This window comes from Fusarium solani, assembly GCF_023522795.1.
Source record: "Fusarium solani strain SB1 chromosome Unknown bctg00000004, whole genome shotgun sequence".
Lineage (NCBI taxonomy): Eukaryota > Fungi > Ascomycota > Sordariomycetes > Hypocreales > Nectriaceae > Fusarium > Fusarium solani.
The window spans coordinates 3,512,316-3,533,272 of NW_027072152.1; the positions used below are offsets into that span (position 1 = coordinate 3,512,316).

Below are 20,957 nucleotides of genomic sequence, written 5' to 3' on the forward strand. Positions count from 1 at the left end.
AAGCTTGGTCGCAAGAGCTGGTGACAAGACGGCGAACCAGGAAGACTCGAGGCGAAAACCGCTGCAGAGCAGACGGAAAGTCTAATAGAGAAAAAGAGGGAGACGGAGACGGAGAGGAGGAAGAGGGAAAAAGAAATAAGAGGCCGAAGATGGTGGTGAACAAGTTGTCAACGGACAAGGCGTGATGGGGGGAGGAAAAACCCAGGGCCTGGTGCTGGGCTGGTGGGAAAGGAGAAGGAGCCAGGCCCAAAAGTCATCAATCAAATCAGGAAGTCACGTCGTGGGGAGTGGGCACAGGTCGGCAACGCTTGGGGCGCGCAGTTGGCAGGTGCCAGGTGCAAGGCGCTGTCGAAGGCTGCAGGTACTTAGTGAGGTTGTACCTTGCCCTGGTGGTCCAACGCTCCCTCTGAGGACGGCAGGTCGGTCGAGTGCCCTGAAGTGATCATTACAGGGCCTGCCCGACGCTCAAATAGTGGGTGCAATTTACTGCAAGACACCTGGAGGCGGCCTCTCTTGGTGATGGCTCGCCCACCTAGGGGAGAGAGGTACCTACTCCACTCGTACCTCGTTCCGTAGAACAGGGAGAGGCAGGAGGCAAGAAAGGGTGCTTGTACTGGGTACAGCTGCTGGGCCCTTCCTCGAGATGCGGACACTGAGACCTCGGGGAAGGAGAACTCGAGACATGCATCCAGGCTTCGCCTTCCCCTTTACTAAGAACTGGATCTACCTCCTGCCCATGTTGAATTTCTCCTCGCCTTGTGCCTCGTCTCCCCATGCCCTGCCATTTTCTAGAACACAACCGATCTTCTTCATCTTGCGCAACCATCTGCAGCTTGGATGTCTCTGCGACTTCGTCCGCCCCCCGGCCCTGCCCGCCCGTTGTCCGTTGAACGCCCAGACACCCGCCCCAATCCGTTTTTGATTTGATAACCGGGCTAATGACGGACACTGAAATGACGACGTGTGGGGGGTGCCTCTTCTTGGCCCTTTTGCCAGCAACACAACGCTCTGCGCTCCACGCTCCACGATGCCAGTTGACGGCGGGTGGGTTGCCAGTGCAGCCGGGGAATGAGAACACTGTGCGAATACATTGTGTCCTTTGGGTGTGAATGCGAAACCATTCGGCGATGGGGATATCATCAGCCCGAAGGTCGTAGACGGCTACGCACGTCAGTTCACCAATGTTGATCTCCCACTCCTTCTTGATTGACTAATTCATGACATGCAGACTCCCTTGACGGGTTTTTCTTCTTCAATGTCCTGTCCTGCGTCTGGGCCTCGGCCGAAGTAGCTCGCGCCATTCACGACCCTGCAACGCTTGCAACGCTCCTCGAATCCTAGGATGCCCTTGGCCTCTTCCTGCTCCATGCTCGCACGAGACTCAGACCCAGTCCTCGCAACGCTTAGGACACTCTCTAATGCTTCCATCCTTGAGTCTGGCTTCCCGGTGCACGGTTCAGGCATCGCAAACCGTTCCATGCAGCCCAATTGTCTTTCGACCGCGACCCAAGGACAGACGTGCATCTTGAATCGATCAGCAACCGACATCAGCAATCCTCATCATTGATGACCACCTCTGAGAATCCCACATTCAATAGCATCATGCAACCTGCCGTTGCCACCACAGGCAGCCTTGCCAACTGCTGTCTGCAGCCGCTGCATTGTTCAGCTACCAACAGGGACACCTTACGGCATATTGCACCGGGTTAATTTATCAGTATTGACTCGTTACACCGTCCGCTGTCATAGGACGTCATGTTCCCACTCCCGGTGCCTCGTCCTCCTTTCCTGTCTTTTCAACTCGTCGGTTTTGTTGTCCTTTCAACTTTAACAATGGGCCATCATCTGGATGATGTGGGGACCAAATTACATTGACGACTCTCGTGTCCTAGCGGCATCCCCCTTTTCCCAGCGCCACGGGTTTGATTGTGCTGGATCTGGGGGTTTTTAAGCGGGGACGGTCTTGTATGCCGGCTTGTTCTCGTTCAATTCGCGGTTTCTGTCACCGTGAGCCGACCATCGTGTCGTTGACTGGCGTCGGTGCTTCGTCGCCATACTGCCATGCAGCTGATTGCTGCAACCTTCAGGTTCATCACCTTCTTGAAACAGGGCACTGTGCGCCCGTGATGCGATGCGCTGCGCGATTCCTTCGCCTGCAATTCCTGCTCTCTCATGGACTTCTCCTCCTTAGCCGCATTTGATGTCCGGTCAAGAGATCAATTCCGCGAAAGTCCGCCTCGGTGTCGAACTGTGCCGCACCGCCTTCTCCTGGTATCGGCTAACACGCCCGGGCTTGATGCTGACTCGTGCCTGGTGCCCGTTGAACCCCAGGACCTTGAAGCCGTATCGCATCGTATGGAACTCCTAAGGCGCTGTTCATCATGATATGCCTGATGGACCCAGCGCGTTAAATGGCATGCATGGCCTGGGATACCACGCCTCGAACTTCGCAGCAAGGGTCCAGCTACCGCGATCAATCATGTCACCTGCCTGCTACATAGCCATTCTGCGCTTGTCATCTTGCCTGGGCTCTCGCCCGCAAGACGGACCGCGGTCCCTGCGACATCAAGCTTGCAGCTGCAAAATGGACAGCGCATAGCATCACTTTATCGGCACTCCGTTCAGACGTTCCGGAACGGCCAACTCACATGCAGAACGCCAGCTACCTCATACCATGCCGGGAGCTGGAATTGGCAACAGTGTCCGGGTTTTCTCTCTCAATCTTATCAACCACGGAGGATCGTGTTCGGGCCGTTATCTGGCACTCTCATGAATACCTGAAGACCATACGCAGGTAACCTCCGCCCTCCAGCTACAGCGGCTGCTCGCATGGGTCGATTCTCAACGATCCCTGACAACGTGAGCAACAAGCCAAGCCTGGCAAATACAATTACACTTTTTTTCATCTGTATTCTGGATGCAAAACGCGGCTCATCAAAATCCTTTCACGCTCAAAGTCCACATTGGGCATCGCGTCCGGGCGGCGCGTTGCCAAGTATCAACCTCCGTGTCTAAGTACAGTACAGTACGGAGTAGGCACCCCGACTTTTTCCCGATGACCGGCTACTACATCTACATCGATTTTTGTACGCAGTCAGTGCCTCAGCCAGCCACGATAACTTGTAACTTGGCGACGAGATATTTACGAAGATTGGTTCTCTGAGAAGATGTTCATACTGTAGCTACGGTATTCAAGCTAGCGTAACCTCTCATTACCCACATCGCGACCTATCCGTCAGGTTGTCGGCATAATGTCCCCATCACATTGGTGGTGCTCTCATAGCTATCTCTCGAGGTCGACATCATGGATTACCTCCAAAGTGCACAGCCATGTGCAAGTTCTCACCTTGGTAGGTTCCTCTCTTCTCCCGCTGCAGCTGCTCATGCTGCTGACACGATCCTCAGCTACCATTCGGGGTGACAGGGGTATCAATGGGCGGACCCGGATGGATGGACCGACCGAGGGTCCACCCATTCCTCGTAGCCTCCGTCTCTTCGGTCGCTCGCTCTTTAAGATTGACAACTTGGTCCCTTGAAATCGTCTTGTTGAAGTGATGCTGGAGCGGCGGGCCCGAGCTGTCTAAGCTTGTCGGGGGTTTTTGCACCCGTGTTTAGCAAAACGAGCTTCGTTACAACTCGCCCCGACTCGAAAACACAAATGTCGGGATTTGGAGTGCATCTGATCCACCCTACTGCATCCCCTCAAGAAAGGTACCAGTACAGTGCTGCCATCGGGAGGCCCATGTCGCCCAGTCAGCCGAGTCACTTTTACCCAGGCGATATTGGGCAAAATATGGCCATCCAGACCTCCCACCCTCGTAGGGACTGATAAGTTCGTATCTTTGTAATCACCGGCTAATATCCCGCAGTCCCAATTTCCCCAGACTAGTTTCGTTTCCATCATTGGCCAGGTAGGAAAACCGCATGCTGAACTCGTCACCATCTGTCACCCATGTAGCGCGCCGGTTGGCGCTCTGATTTGACGGTTCTCGTCTCTGGCACTTGATGGCACCTTGATGCCTAGATGGTGGAAGAATCAGGGCGATCGGAGAGGTGGAAGGTATCCTCGTGGTGGTTTGGGCCACACTTGGATGAGGCGTGCGTTGGTCAGGACAATGACGACATGGCACTCTTTCTTGTCTTGAAAGTGGAGTATATGAGTAAGTAGTGGCTGTACTCGCATGTATCTTGCAGAAACAGCTTGGTGATGGTTGGTAGTTGTCTTGGTTGCCTTGTTTTCAGAGAAGGCTATCCGCGATGCCCGTCCAGCTACTTGGATCACACCTTTTAATATTCTAGAACATTTACATTATGTAAGTGACTAAATACACTTTTAGAATAGATATTAAACCATGTTGGGGGAAAAACTTCAGGAACAGCAAAAAATCGCGGAACCGTCGCCGTGGTGTAGGGTATGAATACCATTGATCAGGTTTTGCACATATCCTAAGCCCGCGAGATCAGACAGATGATTAGGTATGAGATATAATGCGAGTATATTGATAAATGAGACATGGTTATGTTGTCTTTCGTTTTACGTAGTCCAGATTCCACCTGCGAAGTTGCCTTGAGCCTGACTTGATATCGTAGCAATGTTCCACAGGAAGCTTACTGAGGTGAACCTGGTTTTTCACCCAAAGATCATTGCTTGAAGTGGGTGAATCAAGAAGTTGTGCGCTTAATTAAGAAACCTCCATAAAGGGAAAAAACTACACCTCAATGCTTTGTGTCACAGGGTAGTAAATACCATACCAAGCTTGACCAGAGAAAAGAAATAGGCACTGCTTTGCTCCTATGGAAACCCATGTTCCGTCGAATAGTAATGTTGACCCCTAAAGTAAACCCCTTACAATTTCCCATCCTCGGAACCCTGGCACCAGGCCATTCTTTTTAAGGCTGCTTCACCTCTACGCCTAGGTAGTGTGTCGTGGTTCAACCACAAGGAGCTTTCAATAGGATTCCGTCCCTAGACGAATAAGAAAGTAAACCATCTTGCCTCCATTTTCGAAACCAAAAAAAATGTATGAAAAGGCGTGGCCTGTCTCATCTTGTAGCCCATGCACAAAAACCATGGAGACAAGGCCACTAAGCGCCTTTAGCTGAGGCGGCCATGGCACTTCCCTCCTTCACAGAGGGCGAGCTCTTTTTGGAGGGCTAAATGTGATTGAATTGTTAGAAATTAGTGTTGCCACTTGTCAGAAAGGGGTGCGTACTGGACTAGGAGGATGAGGAGCGACTTGGTCTTCGGCCCAAGCACCGGCGTGAGCGACAATGTCGTTTTGTGTCTTTTTCTTGATGTGTTGGACAGGATCAAGAGCCATGGTGGTGTTTTGAGAAGAGAGATAAGTAAGGCCAGCTTGTAAGGGAAGAAAATACAAGCAGCTGAAACTGAAAAGGACTTGAGGGACTGAAGCTGGGGTGATGCAGTGTTTAGTTTCCGCGATGGGCTGTCCGTTAAATACAAAAAATCCCCGAGTGAAGTCAGCAGTAGACTGAAAGAACTCCTGTATAATATATTTCCGGTGAAACAAGACTGATTCACACCGGGAGAAAGGTTAAGTCAGTCAGGTTCGTATTGGGAACAGATCTTCCGGCCTCATTGCCTTGACCTACTCCATCCAGTCTCTGGAAAGCGCATGAATTGATGGCTTCCGCAATTACCGCTTAGAAATATTTCTAAACGAGGTCTCCAAGGCGATGGCTTGAGACAGGCCAGAGTTAGACTCAAAGTCGGCCCATGTCTTGTTGGGAGGTTGCTCGAAACGGCATCGACATTTCCTCTTTTCGTGAGTAAGGCTTGTTGGAGGATAAGACAGAGATGAGTTTGAAACGTCCAGAATAATGCGGAGATTAGTTGGGCAGACGGAGAGAGATGTGAGTGGTGAAGAGGGAGGGAAACTAAGACATGGAGTTGGCTGGCTGGCCTGATGACCGGACAGACATCATCTGGGCGGAACAACCAGCCAGCCAAATGCCAACAAAGACATTCTAAATCATGGCTATTTCATGATCTAGACATGCTGCTATAGCCTGGTCTTGGGTACCCTTGGAACTTGCGTAAATCCTGGGCTGATGCTGAATCAGTGAATGCCGAGGTTGGTGGCTTCTAGGAGTGACATTTTGTAACATGGCGGGATCGGTAGAACGAATAAAGAACAAGAAACCTGTCTTGGAGCTGTCTCTGGCGTTAGGATTCGTCAATGAACGAAGAAAGGTGAGGCTGGGACTCGAAGATAGGCAATCAGCTTCTGCTGCCCGGCATCAGATCATTATGCATGGCCCAACCTCGGGCTGCTTAGAGTTGTCTTGTCTTAGTTTTGACTCTATGGCTTGGATACTTGATCCCAAGTGGTGACGATGCTGACACCCACAGGCCCGTTCACCGGATCTGTGTCCAAGAACGGCGCCTCAGCTTGACTCGGCTCAAGCCTGCGTCTGGCCTCATCTCATGGAATGCTGACAGGATATTGCTTGGTTGTTCCAAACCTTGGGCTGTCACTCGCTACGAAGGGATCTTGGTCCTCCAATGAATGCTTCGGTTGATAAACTGTGCTTGGAGAATAGTAGCCGATCGCGGAGACTGAGGGCGTCAAATGTTATAAGCGACTCGAGAGAGGATCTTGGTTCTTGTTCCATCAAACGCCCTGCCCTCCTACCGGATAAAAGCCGGCCATATCCCTGCTCGACTCTAAGTGGTCTTGCCTATTTAGCTGTACTGGGTGCTTCCTGTGTTGTAAATCAACGTCCTACTTTTACATGAGGAAACCTGTCTGTGATCTAGCTTTGAGCATAAAAAGATCCCAACTAACTGGAAAGTGAAGAGAAACGCCACTTATGAAGCGGGAGTGATATTTTTGGTTATTATTGCTGTATTATGTCCCATGGTGTTGAGTGATCCCAGTTATATCCAAACCGAGTCTTCCTTTTCTTCATCCTCAAGTTGGGATAGAACCATCACACTTGCCCTTAACCTCATTGCCATTCTTGCCAGTTAGACCGTCAAAGTACGCAAGCAAAGTCTCAACAGGTACCATCTCCATCAACCCCAGGTCTGGGTTCGATGACTTTAACGGCTTGCCACCAAACAGAACTCGCACATAATATCCAGGCTCGCCACTTGAGCTGCTCTCATCTCTTGACTTGGAAGGACCCTTCTTGTACAGCTCAAACACGATCTCGCTGCCCATTCCGGGCCAGACCATGACGTCGATCTGGAGGATGCTCAGGACTCGGCTCATAGGCCCGTCGTGAGCAAAGTTGTGCAAGTAGAGGGTTTCTCTATTGCCGGCCATGACTCCGCGGAGATGACTCGCTAGCTCGGCAATCCAAACGCCGTACGATGTAAACGAGGCGGCGAGAGATGCAGGGGCGTCGCGGTACATTTGTGAATACTCCCACTGGCCCATGCGGTAGACGGCTTCTGCGAGCTCTTGATCAACGCAGGTTGAAGAGTTTTTGCCGTTGACGAGCTTGCATGGCAGAGGCTTGTCGTGGCATTGACGGGCAGACAAGTTGTCGTAGTAATGGTCGAAGCTGACGTGGAAGCTCTGATCGTCTTTGGGAACACCTGAAATATCGTCTAACGTATCGAAAAGACTCTGGCCTTCAGTCAAGTGCTTCTGCCACTCGCGGTTGGATGGTGACATGATGGCATTGGTCAGCTTCTTCCCAACGGCACAGCTGTACCGGGGCTCCAGACTGTCGATGTCTGCTTGCTGGATGAGCAGGGGAACAGACTCTGTCGTTTGCCACATGCCGTTGAGGAACATGCCGGCGACTTGGCTTGTGATTTGGTTGTTGGTGACTCTGAACTTGACCTTGCTGCGCCAGTCCTCATCACGACCTGGGATAAAGTGAAGTAGATCATGATAGACCTCATACAGGTCCTTGCCGTGGACCCAAGAGTCGTCTAGACCTCCGGCGCTGATCTGAGGGAACTGGCATGATCCAACAAATCCGTATGGGGTGAAGGGGTTGATGTCGGAGCTGAAGCCTGACCAGTATCCTTGAGCGGGAGGGTTATGTCCCTTGTCGAAGGGTTTGCCAAAGTAGTATAGACCTTGGTTGTTGCAGTCCCATCGGTATGATTCAACGGGAAAAGCGTTGGCTGCATATGGTGTGCGTTTGTGATGTCTTTGAATCTGGAGACAACTGTTGAGAATCAAACAAATCGGCTGAGAAAACCTCAAGTTTGACTTACCACCTCGACATATATTAATTCATGATCATCAGAAGGCTTCACATACTCCTTCTTGCGTGCATGAGGCATGTTGCACCAGTTGTAAACGCCATACTTGTCATCAGGCGTATGTGAAGTGTTGTATATGAAGCCGTAAATCCCCTCACCATGAAGCACACCGGTGAGGTTATTTATTTGGTTACTGCTCGGAGGGTACCACTTGGGATCGGCCGCCTGAGTGACGACCCCCGAAGAAGCCGTCAGGATGGCCAGCAGGCCGCTCTTGGGTAGAGACGACATGCTGATGTACTGGCTCATGCAGTAAAAGGCTCCGGCTAGAACGACGGCCGTGAGAGCAACACGACGGAGCTGAAACCTGGGGAAGAAGAGCGCCATTTCTTGAGGGGGGAGATGGAGCCTTTGATGTTCGAGCTCGACCTCCTTTACTGTTTTGGCGAAGTTGAAATTAGCCGCTGTATTTGGTATGCACGTGGGCGATATGATTGGACGGGGCACTGCTGAGAAATGGGTCTCTGTCCGGATAGCCCTTGTAGGACGCGCAACGTTTGTTCTTTGGCAACCTTGAGTGGACTACAAGCAAATGTGAAGCGTTACATTGTAGTTTTTCTCCGTTGTTTGTGATACCAAATCGTGATGGCTTCAATGGAGAAATTCTCATTCATGCATTGTCAGAGATCAGCCCCTTAGTGCTCATCCTTGCGCCCCCAATGTTTCACAGATTGACACACCACCCTGGCAACCACTACGTCAGAGGATTCAAGCACGACAAGTCCTAGATATATCAGCTCGAATATTGGCACTCGCATCTACAGTATCTGCAAAGTATCTTGAATAGACATTACCACAATGGAGATTCCGTGGGAAGCCCGTATTCGCCGTGACCCCAAGTTCAACCCCCAAGACAATACGCAAGGTCTACTCCCGATAGCGAGGTTCCTTTGGGACTACTCGACTGCTGAGGGTGTCAAGGCTGGATATAAAGCTCTGGGGCAGTCGCAAAAGGAGAAGCTGAGTGGATTCCTATCTTCTCTGCAGGGCTCTTCATCGAAACCGGTGAGTAGTGCCTTCTAGGATGGCCTCAAGCAACGCATATGACGGCCCCAGAACTAACCTTAGGCAGACCTTACCTTCAGAGGAGTTTGTTCACTCTCCACTTGAAGACTCCAAAGGGATCCGTCTCCTTCATGTTGACGCCCAAAATTCGACGCTACGATGCACCCTCCGGACCTATTCAGCCTCTGAGATCCCACCTTATGTCTGTCTCTCGTACGTTTGGGCCGACTTCGGTCCAATGATGAATCGAGGGCGCGACTTTCGCGAGACTGAACTCGAAGTGCCCATGTTTAGTCACTCAGACAGCGCCGATATTATCCTCAACGATCGTCGATTCTCCATCGGGGCCAACTTACACGCTGCATTGCTTGGCCTCCGACAGTATCTCGATGGCAGACCTATCTGGGTAGATGCCATGTGCATCAACCAGACTGATAGCAGCGAAAAGGCTACACAAGTCGCTCGCATGGGGGAGATATACAGCGCTGCGGAAAAGGTCTTCATTTGGCTTGGTCGGAAACACACACAACGAGACACTGCCATGAGGATTCTTAAAGTGTGGCCTTCGTTCCCACCCAACCCAGACAACGCCAACATCGAGTTCCACGGAAAGAAATACAAGACAGCCAAGGCCTTCTTTGATGCGACTTCAACTGGATCCGAACTCATATCCTGGATTGGCCTTCTCACGATCGTGACTGAGAGTTGGTGGAGCCGGGTTTGGACAGTACAGGAGTTTATCCTCTCAAAGGAGTATGCATTCTTCTACAACGGAGCTGAAGTACCAACCGAGGATTTCAGGAAGGCAATGGACTGGACTTACTTTGTTGCAGTCAATTGCTCTTCCAAGCTCATCCCATCTTGGGTCACTTTCCAGCCATCCATCTTCGACCTCAAACAACACGGGGCGAGACTGAGCTTTCTCGATGTAGCCATGCTTGGAGCAACGAGGATGGCGGGAGATCCGCGGGACAAGGCCTGGGCTTTTCTGGGAATCACTGACCCGGAATCGATTGGCCAACCTTCTCTCAAACCTGATTACGCTAACCGGAACATGGGAGACTTTTACATCGATCTTGCTCAACGTCTCCTGCGAGGCGATGCTGGGCTACTCGTTCTCTCACTTGTTAACCACCCCCTTCCCCGCGAATCATACAAGTTCAAATCCAAGAAGCCAATCGGTAATCGTCTTCTCGACCAGTACAAGGCCAAGAAGCGCTTCCCCCAGCAAGATCCGAAGTTTGCGCCTCCCAAAGAAGACGTCTTTGATGAAGCGCTGCAACCGGACTGGAGTGGCAAAGGCGTGGGATATCCTAGCTGGGTCCCCAAGATGGCGAGCGCTGTTGCTATGGAACCTATTTTCCTCAGGGAAATGAGAGCTCAGAAGGCTCGAGGCAAGGCTCTTCATGATCCTAGTTGGAGGATTTTCCACGCTGCATCAAAGGTTCAGAGAGGGTTCTCTTGGTCTGCTGACGGGAAAAGACTCTCAGTGGAAGCACATCTGCTGGACACAATCAAAGCTGCGGCTGCACTGCCCAAGACTGAAGAGGATGAGCCGGGCTTCTATCAAGCCTTTCGTTCGTGGTATCCAAAGAAGAGCCGTCTGGCGAATATTCCATATCAACACCAACCTTTCACCACTGTGCCAAGCGCGTTATGTCGAACTCTGCTGATGAACATTTGGCTCACCTCTCATCCTGCACCAGAAGGTTGCGAAGCTCACTTTGCAAACTACCTGGCCCGCATCTCAGGGTCCGCGTCGGGTGTCAAGCATGACCTGCACCTGAAGAAGAAGCCAGATCCAGAAGAAGGAGACATATTTCCTGCAGCCATGAATGATGTCGGGATCGATAGAGTTTTGTTTAGAACTGAGAAAGGATACTTGGGTCTCGGCCCAGCAAGGATGGGGGTTGGCGATGTGGTGGGCCTGGTAGCAGGGGCTCATGTACCCCTTGTGTTACGTCAAGGGCCTGGGGGATGGATCTTGGTCGGCGAAACTTACGTGGAAGGAGCCATGGATGGTGAACTTGCTCAGAAACTGGTGTTCGAGAGTGTTGAGATCGTGTAGGTCGGACGAGGAGTTCTGCAACACCACGTTCTTGAGGGATATTTCTCACGACTCTCTTCAACAAACCAGGGGGGCTGGCGCAACGGTAGCGCGTCAGATTCCAGCAAACTAGGAATCTCCTGAAGGTTAAGGGTTCAAATCCCTTGTCCCTCATACCCAACTTTCATTTTTGACCTTTTTGCCCCCGTCCACCAACGTTTGCGCGATTTACTACCACACCGTGACCTCTCCCCTCAATTGGTGTCTTCCTTAGACTAGGGTTAGCTTGCTGCCATTACCCTCCACGTAGGGTAAGTTACATTGACTTAATTCCATACGCTCAGCCTTGTCACCAATTCTGCGAAGGGTAGCTTGCTTTTAACTCAGAACCGACAACTGAACGAAACCTGTACAGTCTAATCCTCAGTCAGTCTTTAACAAGAGCATCGAAACCTCATATCCTAGCTTCATTTGCTTCGAATTGGGTGGGGTGGAAGCCGTTAGTGTCTGAATCCCAAGAGGGTGCTAACGCGCATTGGGGATGGGGAGCGGGAGCTTACGAACGATGCTCCAAAAGCACAACAAGGTGCCCGAACCGTGTCAAAGGAGTTGTAGATGTTGTGGAGCAAAGGTTTGGTGGGGGGTGAGGCGTTGTTGCTGACCAGCTCACTTCGATGTGGTCATTGATGACGTCTCCAGAAGAGGCCACCAGCCACAACATTAAGAGGCGCATTTATCAACACACAGTGGCATCAAAAGTTATAAATGCCAATACCAGAAAAAACTATAATCAAGAACCTATTTACGAAGAGAACGAGAGCATCAGGCGTGACCGCAACGAAACACCAGCAAAGGAACACATTCTCGAAAACAACCATAGCATCAAAATTAACAAGATATGTGACAATTGTTAGCCTATGCATAGACTTCGCTCTGAAGAAGGTCATCTAAGGTCAAGGGAATGCAAATCGTCTGGGGTCACTGTCAGAGTCCCAGCCGCTTGTCACTTAGTGATTAGTTAGTGAGTTAGATGCTCATGCTGCCAGCTATTTCTCTTGCCTATACTGGCCGATGATCTGGTTCTATTTAGACGCCTGAACCCAAAACTTAACAGTATTAAGTGCCCATACTGGTGCTTGAGACATGCGCGCCGCCTCGCACCGCTGAACTCCCACAGACCAGGCCACAAAGACTCTACTTCTTTGGATCGTTCTCCTTGTCCTTCTCTTTGCCCTTTTCGGTCTCCTTCTTCTTTCCCTTGTTGTCTAGCACTGGGGCGGGGGGATCTGTCGTCTTATATGGGTTGACGGCCCATCGGCACCCGCAGTGAAGGCATACTGATGACTCTGTGGGATTCGGGGTCTTTGTTGCGCAGCCGTTGTTGGTACATCGCCAGCCCATGGTGTATATAGTTATCGCAGGATGGTTGTTGCAGTTTTTGGTTCCGGCTATGGAGTTGAAGGTTGCCAGCCGTGGTGGTGTATAGACCGAGATAGTAGTTGTGTCGAGAGTAGAGAGTTGGTATATTTGCTTGATTTGGAAAAGTTCCTAACCCAAGACATCGTCGTGTTTATATGTCTCTTCCGGGACATTGATTCATTGCTGGATCGGTTGGATGACTCTCGCTCTCCTGCGCTTGATGACGGCTCTAAGTGATTGATGCCATGAATCACTAAGATATGTTAACCATAAGAAGCTGAGGGGACAATCACGGGCCAGTCATGGTGCTGGTGATGAGGTCCCCTGGTTGTGGGACAGCTTACAAGAATCACCTGACAGATTGCAGGCTGATACTGTGAACGTCGGGTTGCCACTGGTTTTGAGTCGACTCATCGACAATCACCGGCTATCACGTCACCGCTAAACGATTGGGATCGTGCAGCCTGGTTGAAACACGTAGCACAAACCATTTTGATTGACTTAGTATCCGCTGTTTCCCTCAGCTGTGGTCAGGTGTTGCAACCAACTGTACGTCCGCTTCCTAGGCGGATAACTGTCAATTCCTCCCGTGCTCAACAGGCACACAACTTATGCAGAGTCAGCCACTTTTGTCATGGATTAACATGCTCACCGCTGATTGTGTTTGAGGGGACTGCCCTGATCACTGATTACTGTCACGCGGTTCTACAGACTGTTGCAACGAGCTTTGGGCTGAAGTCACACCAACAAACAAGTCACTTCTCCCCGGCATCTCTACGAGTGCTTCCTTCAACATTCGACTCCTTACGTCTTGCAGCCACCGGGCCAAATCTTTGGGCTGCTCAGGGAGCGACAATCACGTAAAGGTCGATTCATTGCAAAAGACATGGCATAAACATCGTTCAACCTCGTAACCTGGTAAAGCTCTCATCATATGTACGGTTGGATTCCCTCCTAAACAATTTGATATCCAAAATGGCCAACTCAAAATTCCCACTTCAGTGACCGGGTCAACTATACTGCAGATATCACCTGAACCCTCTGGACTCTGTTGCGTCTAGCAAGTGGACTGGCCATTGCCAGTAAAGGTTCCAGGCTGATAAGCGCCGCTGGCATCGCCGAGGCATTCCGCTGTGAAAATGTTAGTCTCAAGATACCACGCTCGCTTCAGTTGAGGTATGACTTACCAACAGTGACAAGCTTGAGGTTGTTCTGCTTCGCCCAGTTGATCAACCAAGGCGTAAGCGTTTGAACTGTGCTGGCATACGTCTCATGCATCAGAGGAATATGTCCGTTGCCGCCTGCACCGGCTTGCTGGAACTTCTGCTGACTCTGCTGGGCGGTCTGGCCGTTCCAGTCGCCAGAGTCAACATCATTGGTGATGACCTTGTATCCGAGCGACTTCATCGTGGGCAGCACGTTTCCGCCCGTGGCAAGGTACGGAGGACGCATGTACGCGGGCTTCTTGCCGATGATGTTCACCATGGCTTGCTCGAAGCGCTGCATCTGCTGCTGGAGGTCATTGGTGCTCAGACTGCCAAAGTTTGAGGGGTGAGTCCAGGTGTGGCTGGCGATCTGATGGCCTGAGTTGTAGGCAGCCTTGATGGCGTCCTTATGGTTGTAGACACAGCCATACAGCGTACCAGTCCAGAAGAAGGTGGCTTTGGCGCCGACTTTGTTGAGGATATCTACAAGCTGGCTGGTGTACTGCGCTGGGCCGTCATCGTAGGCGAGAGCCAGAACACCAGGCTTGCTGCACTGGCGGATGACAACGCCAGGAGACGCCTGACGCTCGAAGAGGTCCAGAGGGTTGGCAACGGGGAGGGAGGCAGCGCTAGCTGCAAGAAGGAGGAGGTTGACGGCGGTCTTCAAGAATGACGGCATTTTGGTTGCCTAGACGAATGAATTATGTGCGAGAAACTAAAATGGTGAAAGAAAGGATGATTTGGAGTAGGACTAGATCAGACCATGAGGTGGTCCGCCAAAAGGTTGACTTTCAAGGAGGCTATATAGGTGAGTACAACTCTGTACGAAGTAAATCAAAAGTTCCATAAATCAGGTTTAGAATACAACACTCTCCCACAAACCAATCATGTCATTTGACAAGACATGAGCAGATGCCGGCCAGACTTAGCCGCGGCTGGTGCTTAATATACACCAGCTATACTATGCATCACCCTCTTTTTTCGGAAGATGTGCCTGAAACAAAACGTGCGGTTTCAGGCTGAATTTTCCCGGACCCCCTGGACCACCCACCCCTTTCTAATAACGGAAATTTCCCCAGCTAATGTTTGGACGGGTAAATTCAAGTCCCGGACCACGCGGGGATGCCGATGTTACCGTACCTCGTTGTCCAGAATAGCCGGGACCCTCAGCCTTTTCCTCGGTGTTGTCATGTGGACTCTTTCGTGCCGAGATGGCCTCACTGAGTTGCCCTCCTGGGAAGGTCTCACACGGACGGCCCGGGCCTCGATCCTCCGGTAGTGCAAACGTGGACCGGGTAAAGCGAGCCCCTCTTTTAGTTCAAGGTTTCGTGATTCGGAGATGAGTGCCTCGTCTCGTCCTGGCTCCGGAGGAGGCGGTGGATCCACCCGGAGTAATTTACATGAGGGAGCTCCGGTAGAGTACCTACAATAAAAGCGACCATCGGGCTTCTTGATGGCCTCTTTTGCTTTCCAGGTCTCCTCACCGGTAAAATCAATCTAGCCAAGGCCCGACGGACCCCATTCTGTTCTGTTCCGGTAGGTTCCTTTAGGAAATTCCTTTCGTCCTTGAAGCTTAATAGCTTGACATATACCGACAATATCGTCGACTTCAGGCTGAGAAGATCTTGAAGTGACGTATATAAGACCACCTGCTGACCAGATTTCTTGTTATAGCAAGTCAACATCTCCTGCCAACGCAAAGCACATCATCACCACAAGTCAAAATGGTTTCTTTCAGCTACCTCCTCGCAGCTGTGTCTGCCTTCACCAGTGTTCTCGCCGTCCCCACGGCCGAGACCTCTGAGAACCCTGCCCTCTCCAAGCGCACTCAGAGCTCCACCGGCAACCACGGCGGATACTACTACTCCTTCTGGACTGATAACCCCAACACTGTCACCTACACCAACCAGAACGCTGGTCAGTTCAGCGTTTCCTGGAGCGGTAACCAGGGCAACTTTGTTGGCGGCAAGGGTTGGAACCCCGGTGCTGCTAGGTAAGAACTCAATCAAAGTTGCATGTCTTCGTATACTGACGCCTGCTCTAGAACTATCAAGTACTCTGGCACCTACAAGCCCAACGGCAACAGCTACCTCGCCGTCTACGGCTGGACCCGCAACCCTCTGATCGAGTACTACATCGTCGAGAACTTTGGAACCTACAACCCCTCTTCTGGCGCCACCAAGAAGGGAGAGGTCAACGTGGACGGCTCCATCTACGACATCTACACCAGCACCCGCACCAACGCTCCCTCCATTGAGGGTACCCGCACTTTCCAGCAGTACTGGTCTGTCCGCCGCAACAAGCGTACCAGCGGCTCTGTCAACACCGGTGCTCACTTCAACGCTTGGAGCAATGTTGGCTTGAAGCTTGGATCTTTCGATTACCAGATTCTTGCTGTTGAGGGTTACTACAGCTCTGGCTCCGCCACCATGACTGTTTCTTAAGGGACTTGAACAGTTCTCAACACGTGGAGGAATGTCATGAGGGGATGTTTGTGGGATAGGAACTTTTCGTCGGTCCTTGGATTCTAGGTCCATCTTGCCTGAGGGTGTACACTCGCTGCGTGTCTACGGTCTGAACGGTCTTTGATTCTTGTACATAGCATGGCTTTCCCTGTTTTGGGGGAGAATTGTCACTCACACAGGTTGACCAAGTGTCAGTGAGCAGTAAATATACATGTCAGAAACCAACCTTGACGTTGGGTGTACTGGGATTGTGCATTTAGCCGGTGATTGTAGATCCGGGTGTGACGTTTCCTCGCCCCCAAGGCGGTCCACATGCTTAAATAGCTCCCCTAAGCTGCATACGGAGTAGTTGCTTTTCTTTTCCAAGAAGAGAATCATTGAACCCCTAGTATGCTCTGATGAGCATTGAGCAAGTGGCCGTATTCTTCAAGAGAAATTCGCTGGGCTTGAGTTGGTGGTTGTCTGCTCCGGGTGAAATGACTCCAGACACTAGAAGTAGAAATCAAAGAAATGCCCAACGGGGGTATGATTGGGTAGCCGTTCACTTACCCACATCATCCCAGAACCTTGGGCTTGGAATCCGAACCTTCTATGAGAAACATAATCCGGAGATCTGTGGGGTCTACCATCTTGTTTCTCGTACGGAGGTTAGAGCAGTTAAATACGCCCTGAGAGGTTTAACCTTTCATAATGATGCAGCCAGGTATGAGTCCTTGACTATAGGCAGCAGGAAGACTAAAAAAAAAAGGCCACTATATTAATATTAGGATATGATGCTATGATGTGTTAATACTGTGTTCTTTATTATAGTTGAAGCCAGGCCCTTGATGGGTTAACTGAGCCAGAAGATCCTGGGGTCTACTATGTTTAGCTGTCATGACCTTCCCAGTGTTGGTAGAAGAAACTCGCAACTATCTCCAAGAAAGGCATGTGAAACTCGACCCTTCTGATGATTCATTGTGGTTCTTCTTTATCTGCTTCTGATCCTTCAAGCCTCTCGGCAGATTGGCCACTCACTGGCTAATGCCAAGGTTTTGCCAAGCCTTGATGCAAGGAAGAATCTGGATGAACACCAAATGTAGGCAAGGATTTGTGCCAGTGAGAATGTTCATCAGAGGATTCCACGTCACTTCCCGTCTGATCTACATGCGAAGGATACGCTGGCATTGGGCTTGGTGTCGAATTGATTTTGGTGCTGCCAACACTCTTGTTTGCGTAGAGTCCGGGCCATTGATCAAGTCATGAGAGTTTTTTCTCCTTTCTCAATAAACCCACATTTTCCGTATATTTAGTAACATTCACGTGGCACGATGATCATGACAATTTCGTTTCGTCTGATGGCCGAGACACGAGACGAGGACTTGTCCAATTGGAAGCAGGCATTCGTTTCAACTCCGTAAACGAAGGATTCGCACTAAACCGTACAGAGTGGCGCAGTGCGAGTGGCCTGAGTCTCTGAAGGAACGAGGTTTGATTGGATGCATTGACGTTACAGATGATCCTCCTTGATGCTCCTAAAAAACAACAACCATGGGAGTTGCTCTCTAAGATTAGCATCGCGCTTTTTACATGTTTCTAGTATTTGAAGATGCCTGATTGGCAATTGCTCTCTTATAGAGGTAGCCAGATGTTGCAAATTTCTTGGATCAAATGCCGTATTCCCAACACTAACAAGACAACGTATCCCTGCCTGCCTGGTAACTTAACTAAAAGCCATGACAACCAACAACGCTGACAAGGATCAACAAGACAACCAATCGGCAGGCAGCTTCAGGTGGGTCATACTTAGATTACAGGGGATCATGCTGTTCCTGCGCCTCAGTTCAAAACCTCAAATATCTCGGGTCATCGCTCAGTAATCTTCATCTTCTTCACCACAGTCGTTACCTCAACAAGTCAGGAAACCAATTTATTACAATGACTAGACTCATACACGCCGTTCTCTTCTCTTGGGCCACCTTGGCCGTCGCCAGCGATGCGAAACAACAGCCCGCGACGCTCCCTATCCTCAACGAGAGGACCTCACAGGGTTGCTTCAGCAAGCTCCCGGCCGGCGCTGAGCCTGTAAAGGCCAAGTCTATATACATCAGCGGGGGATTTTGCAGCGATGCCTGCCTGGACGTCAACAAAACTGTCGCCATTACCAGCCCTGACGGCTGCCACTGCGCCGACACGTATCCTCCCGAGTCGGCCCTGGTTAAGGACACTCAGTGCAACGACCCATGCTCTGCCTATCCGATGGAGGCTTGCGGCGGTAAGGATCCTAAGGCATACAGTGTCTACAACACGGGCTTAGAGTTGGTGGTGGACAATGATGACGGCAAGACTGAGGCGTCCACCACCATCAGCAGCATCACGCCCCCCTCGACTCCTCTGTCTTCTAAGCTCCCTTCGACCACTACTGATGGCACCACTGCCGACGAAACCACTGCCGTGAGCACCCCTACCAAGGGCGTTGCTGCTGAGGGCACCTCTGCCGACAGCACCAACGGCGCCCAGAGCACCCCGAGCGCCACTGGCACCGACGTTCCCAGCGCCGCCGCCTCTAGACTCTCATCGCCCGTCGGCAAGTTTGTCAGGATGTTCAAGGTCTTTTTCAACTAGGGTTCTGGCTGCCAGGGCTCGTGTTTGCAGTACTTTCTAGGGATGAAAGTGCCAACTGTGGTCGGATTTGTATGGACCGGCTGGGTCCGGATAGAACTGGGAATAGGCTTCATAGCTGGACTAGACGTAAATGTACAAATATCTCTCTGTGAGGGTCGTCAGCGTGATATGCCCCTCGTTGTTGACATGACATGAAGTGAACAACACTCGGGCACCATTTCGGTGGGATTATCCAACACCTGGGATTGGGCAAGATGAGAAGTCCCAGGGCCTTGAAAATGGTACCTTGTGCAAAGTGTTATATAGGTGTACATAGATTTGAGCCCCATGCGGCAAAGGACGCGATGACTGACCTTAATACACCACCGAAACTTCATCCCCTGTTCTCACCACCCAACTCTCTACTTTCTCCATCCCCCACATGACTGTAAACAAATGTCGCGCAAACTCGTCCACCTGCGCAGCACCGACACCGCGTTCGAGAAGTGACGGGCCGTGGAGACTATAGATGAACAACGGGTCAGTGTGGCGGGCAACAGCCTCCCAACGCGCTGAAGAGGGCGCCTCCCACAATTTTGCATGAGTCGTGATCTGGATATCGCCCCCACACCCCTCGGCGAATTCGCCTCTGAGACTGTTGTAGACACCTGTGGCGAGATTGCAAAGTAGCCAGGTTCGACGGATGGACTCGGAGAGGACAAAGGCTCGATATAGGGCTGGCACGGGATCGACGTCTCCGATATGAGTTCCACCGTATGCCTGGGTAATGTTTCGTAATAGAGGAGCGAAAGTTGTATCTTGGTTTATAGATTCCCATAGCTGGGTGTTCCAGGTATGAAGCGTACTCATTAGACTCTCAGCTCTAGCACGACGTTGAATAGAGGAGGAAAATAGTGCAAGCAGGATGTGAATTAGAAGGGCTTGCGTGCGGGCTAGATGATCTCTAGCAGAGAGTGAGTTGAAGGATATGGAGCTTGAAGCTGACTCCGAGTTGAGTAGATTGGAGATGTGAGCGGACGATATTGCACCGATAATGTTCTCGTTCTCGGCGGTGGCGGCGTTCGAAATGGCAATAGCAGAGTATGCATCTTGTATACACTGCGGGTAGCCTGACTCGGAATAGAGATGACGGTGGATGAAGGGGTTGTGGCCGTTGCGGACAAAGCGTGATAACCAGTCTTGTAGGCCCCGGATGAAATTTGAGAAGACAGAAGCCGGTGGTATTGCATCTGGCGGTTGGTAATGGAGCGCTACTGTCCAAGCTTGAGGCTTGAGGAACCAATCCAAGTCCCCAAATCTCCTCGTCAGCTGGACAGAGGCGGGGGGATCGACCATAGTACTCGAGGATGGTGTTGGGAAAAAGTTGAAAGATGGGCAGATTAGACTTGCAGCCAACGCTGAGTCAAGCAGCGCCGAGTCCGGGACAAGCCCGACCTGACCGGCACTGTCTCCATCCCCATTGAAGTCAATGGGAGCCCATATGCCACTGAAGCCGACGTCCGAAGTAGTCTCGATGTGGGCAGGGTCAGACTGCGGGCCTTGACGTCTTGGCGGCACTCGAGGATATGTGCAGACCATGTCCCTATCTAGACAGCGCGAGCATGATGGGAGTTTCTTGTCACATCGACGCTTGGTCTCGACGCACGCGAAGCAAGACGTTTGCTTGGACCGCCGACCCATGACGAATATTCGAGACGATAACGGCGGAGGGAGCGATGAGCGGGACAGGTTACTGAGCCGCCATGCGGTCATGCGGATGATGGATCTGGTAGGTTTTGGGAGGTGATCGGAATTCGGTCGGTGGTTTCAGGGGTCCGCGTATTAGGTTCAAGTAGTATCCGTGCATCTCCGCAAGCGCTCCGCCAACTCCGCCAGTGCCGGTTCAAGCAGTTTAGCTTCCAGGGCCATACCATGGACGACTGTGTAGTTAGTGTAGATTGGAAAGTTCATGTCAATACCAAAAT

General features: G+C 51.2%; 7 protein-coding genes across 7 annotated transcripts; 3 read left to right on the plus strand and 4 right to left on the minus strand.

The window, feature by feature from the left end:
• Positions 1-6,935: 6,935 nt before the first annotated feature.
• On the minus strand, positions 6,936-8,575 carry MRS44_008192 (uncharacterized protein; the record flags this gene model as incomplete). The annotated part of the gene is made up of 2 exons (XM_046273733.2): positions 6,936-8,141; positions 8,201-8,575. The coding sequence occupies 2 exons, from the start codon at positions 8,573-8,575 to the stop codon at positions 6,936-6,938; spliced, it is 1,581 nt and encodes a 526-aa protein (XP_046133788.2).
• A 471-nt stretch (positions 8,576-9,046) lies between these two features.
• MRS44_008193 (uncharacterized protein) lies at positions 9,047-11,321 on the plus strand (the record flags this gene model as incomplete). The annotated part of the gene is made up of 2 exons (XM_046283515.2): positions 9,047-9,253; positions 9,321-11,321. 2 exons carry the CDS (start codon positions 9,047-9,049, stop codon positions 11,319-11,321), a joined length of 2,208 nt encoding a protein of 735 aa, XP_046133787.2.
• Positions 11,322-12,494: 1,173 nt separating this feature from the next.
• MRS44_008194 (uncharacterized protein) lies at positions 12,495-12,701 on the minus strand (the record flags this gene model as incomplete). The annotated part of the gene is made up of 1 exon (XM_065620816.1): positions 12,495-12,701. One exon carries the CDS (start codon positions 12,699-12,701, stop codon positions 12,495-12,497), a length of 207 nt encoding a protein of 68 aa, XP_065476888.1.
• A 1,075-nt stretch (positions 12,702-13,776) lies between these two features.
• Positions 13,777-14,603, minus strand: MRS44_008195 (uncharacterized protein; the record flags this gene model as incomplete). Its single annotated transcript, XM_046279441.2, has 2 exons — positions 13,777-13,850; positions 13,907-14,603. 2 exons carry the CDS (start codon positions 14,601-14,603, stop codon positions 13,777-13,779), a joined length of 771 nt encoding a protein of 256 aa, XP_046133786.2.
• Positions 14,604-15,648: 1,045 nt separating this feature from the next.
• Positions 15,649-16,368, plus strand: MRS44_008196 (uncharacterized protein; the record flags this gene model as incomplete). Its single annotated transcript, XM_046269082.2, has 2 exons — positions 15,649-15,917; positions 15,969-16,368. The coding sequence occupies 2 exons, from the start codon at positions 15,649-15,651 to the stop codon at positions 16,366-16,368; spliced, it is 669 nt and encodes a 222-aa protein (XP_046133785.1).
• A 1,938-nt stretch (positions 16,369-18,306) lies between these two features.
• On the plus strand, positions 18,307-18,993 carry MRS44_008197 (uncharacterized protein; the record flags this gene model as incomplete). The annotated part of the gene is made up of 1 exon (XM_046275894.2): positions 18,307-18,993. The coding sequence occupies one exon, from the start codon at positions 18,307-18,309 to the stop codon at positions 18,991-18,993; it is 687 nt and encodes a 228-aa protein (XP_046133784.2).
• A 354-nt stretch (positions 18,994-19,347) lies between these two features.
• Positions 19,348-20,673, minus strand: MRS44_008198 (uncharacterized protein; the record flags this gene model as incomplete). The annotated part of the gene is made up of 1 exon (XM_065620817.1): positions 19,348-20,673. One exon carries the CDS (start codon positions 20,671-20,673, stop codon positions 19,348-19,350), a length of 1,326 nt encoding a protein of 441 aa, XP_065476889.1.
• Positions 20,674-20,957: the final 284 nt, after the last annotated feature.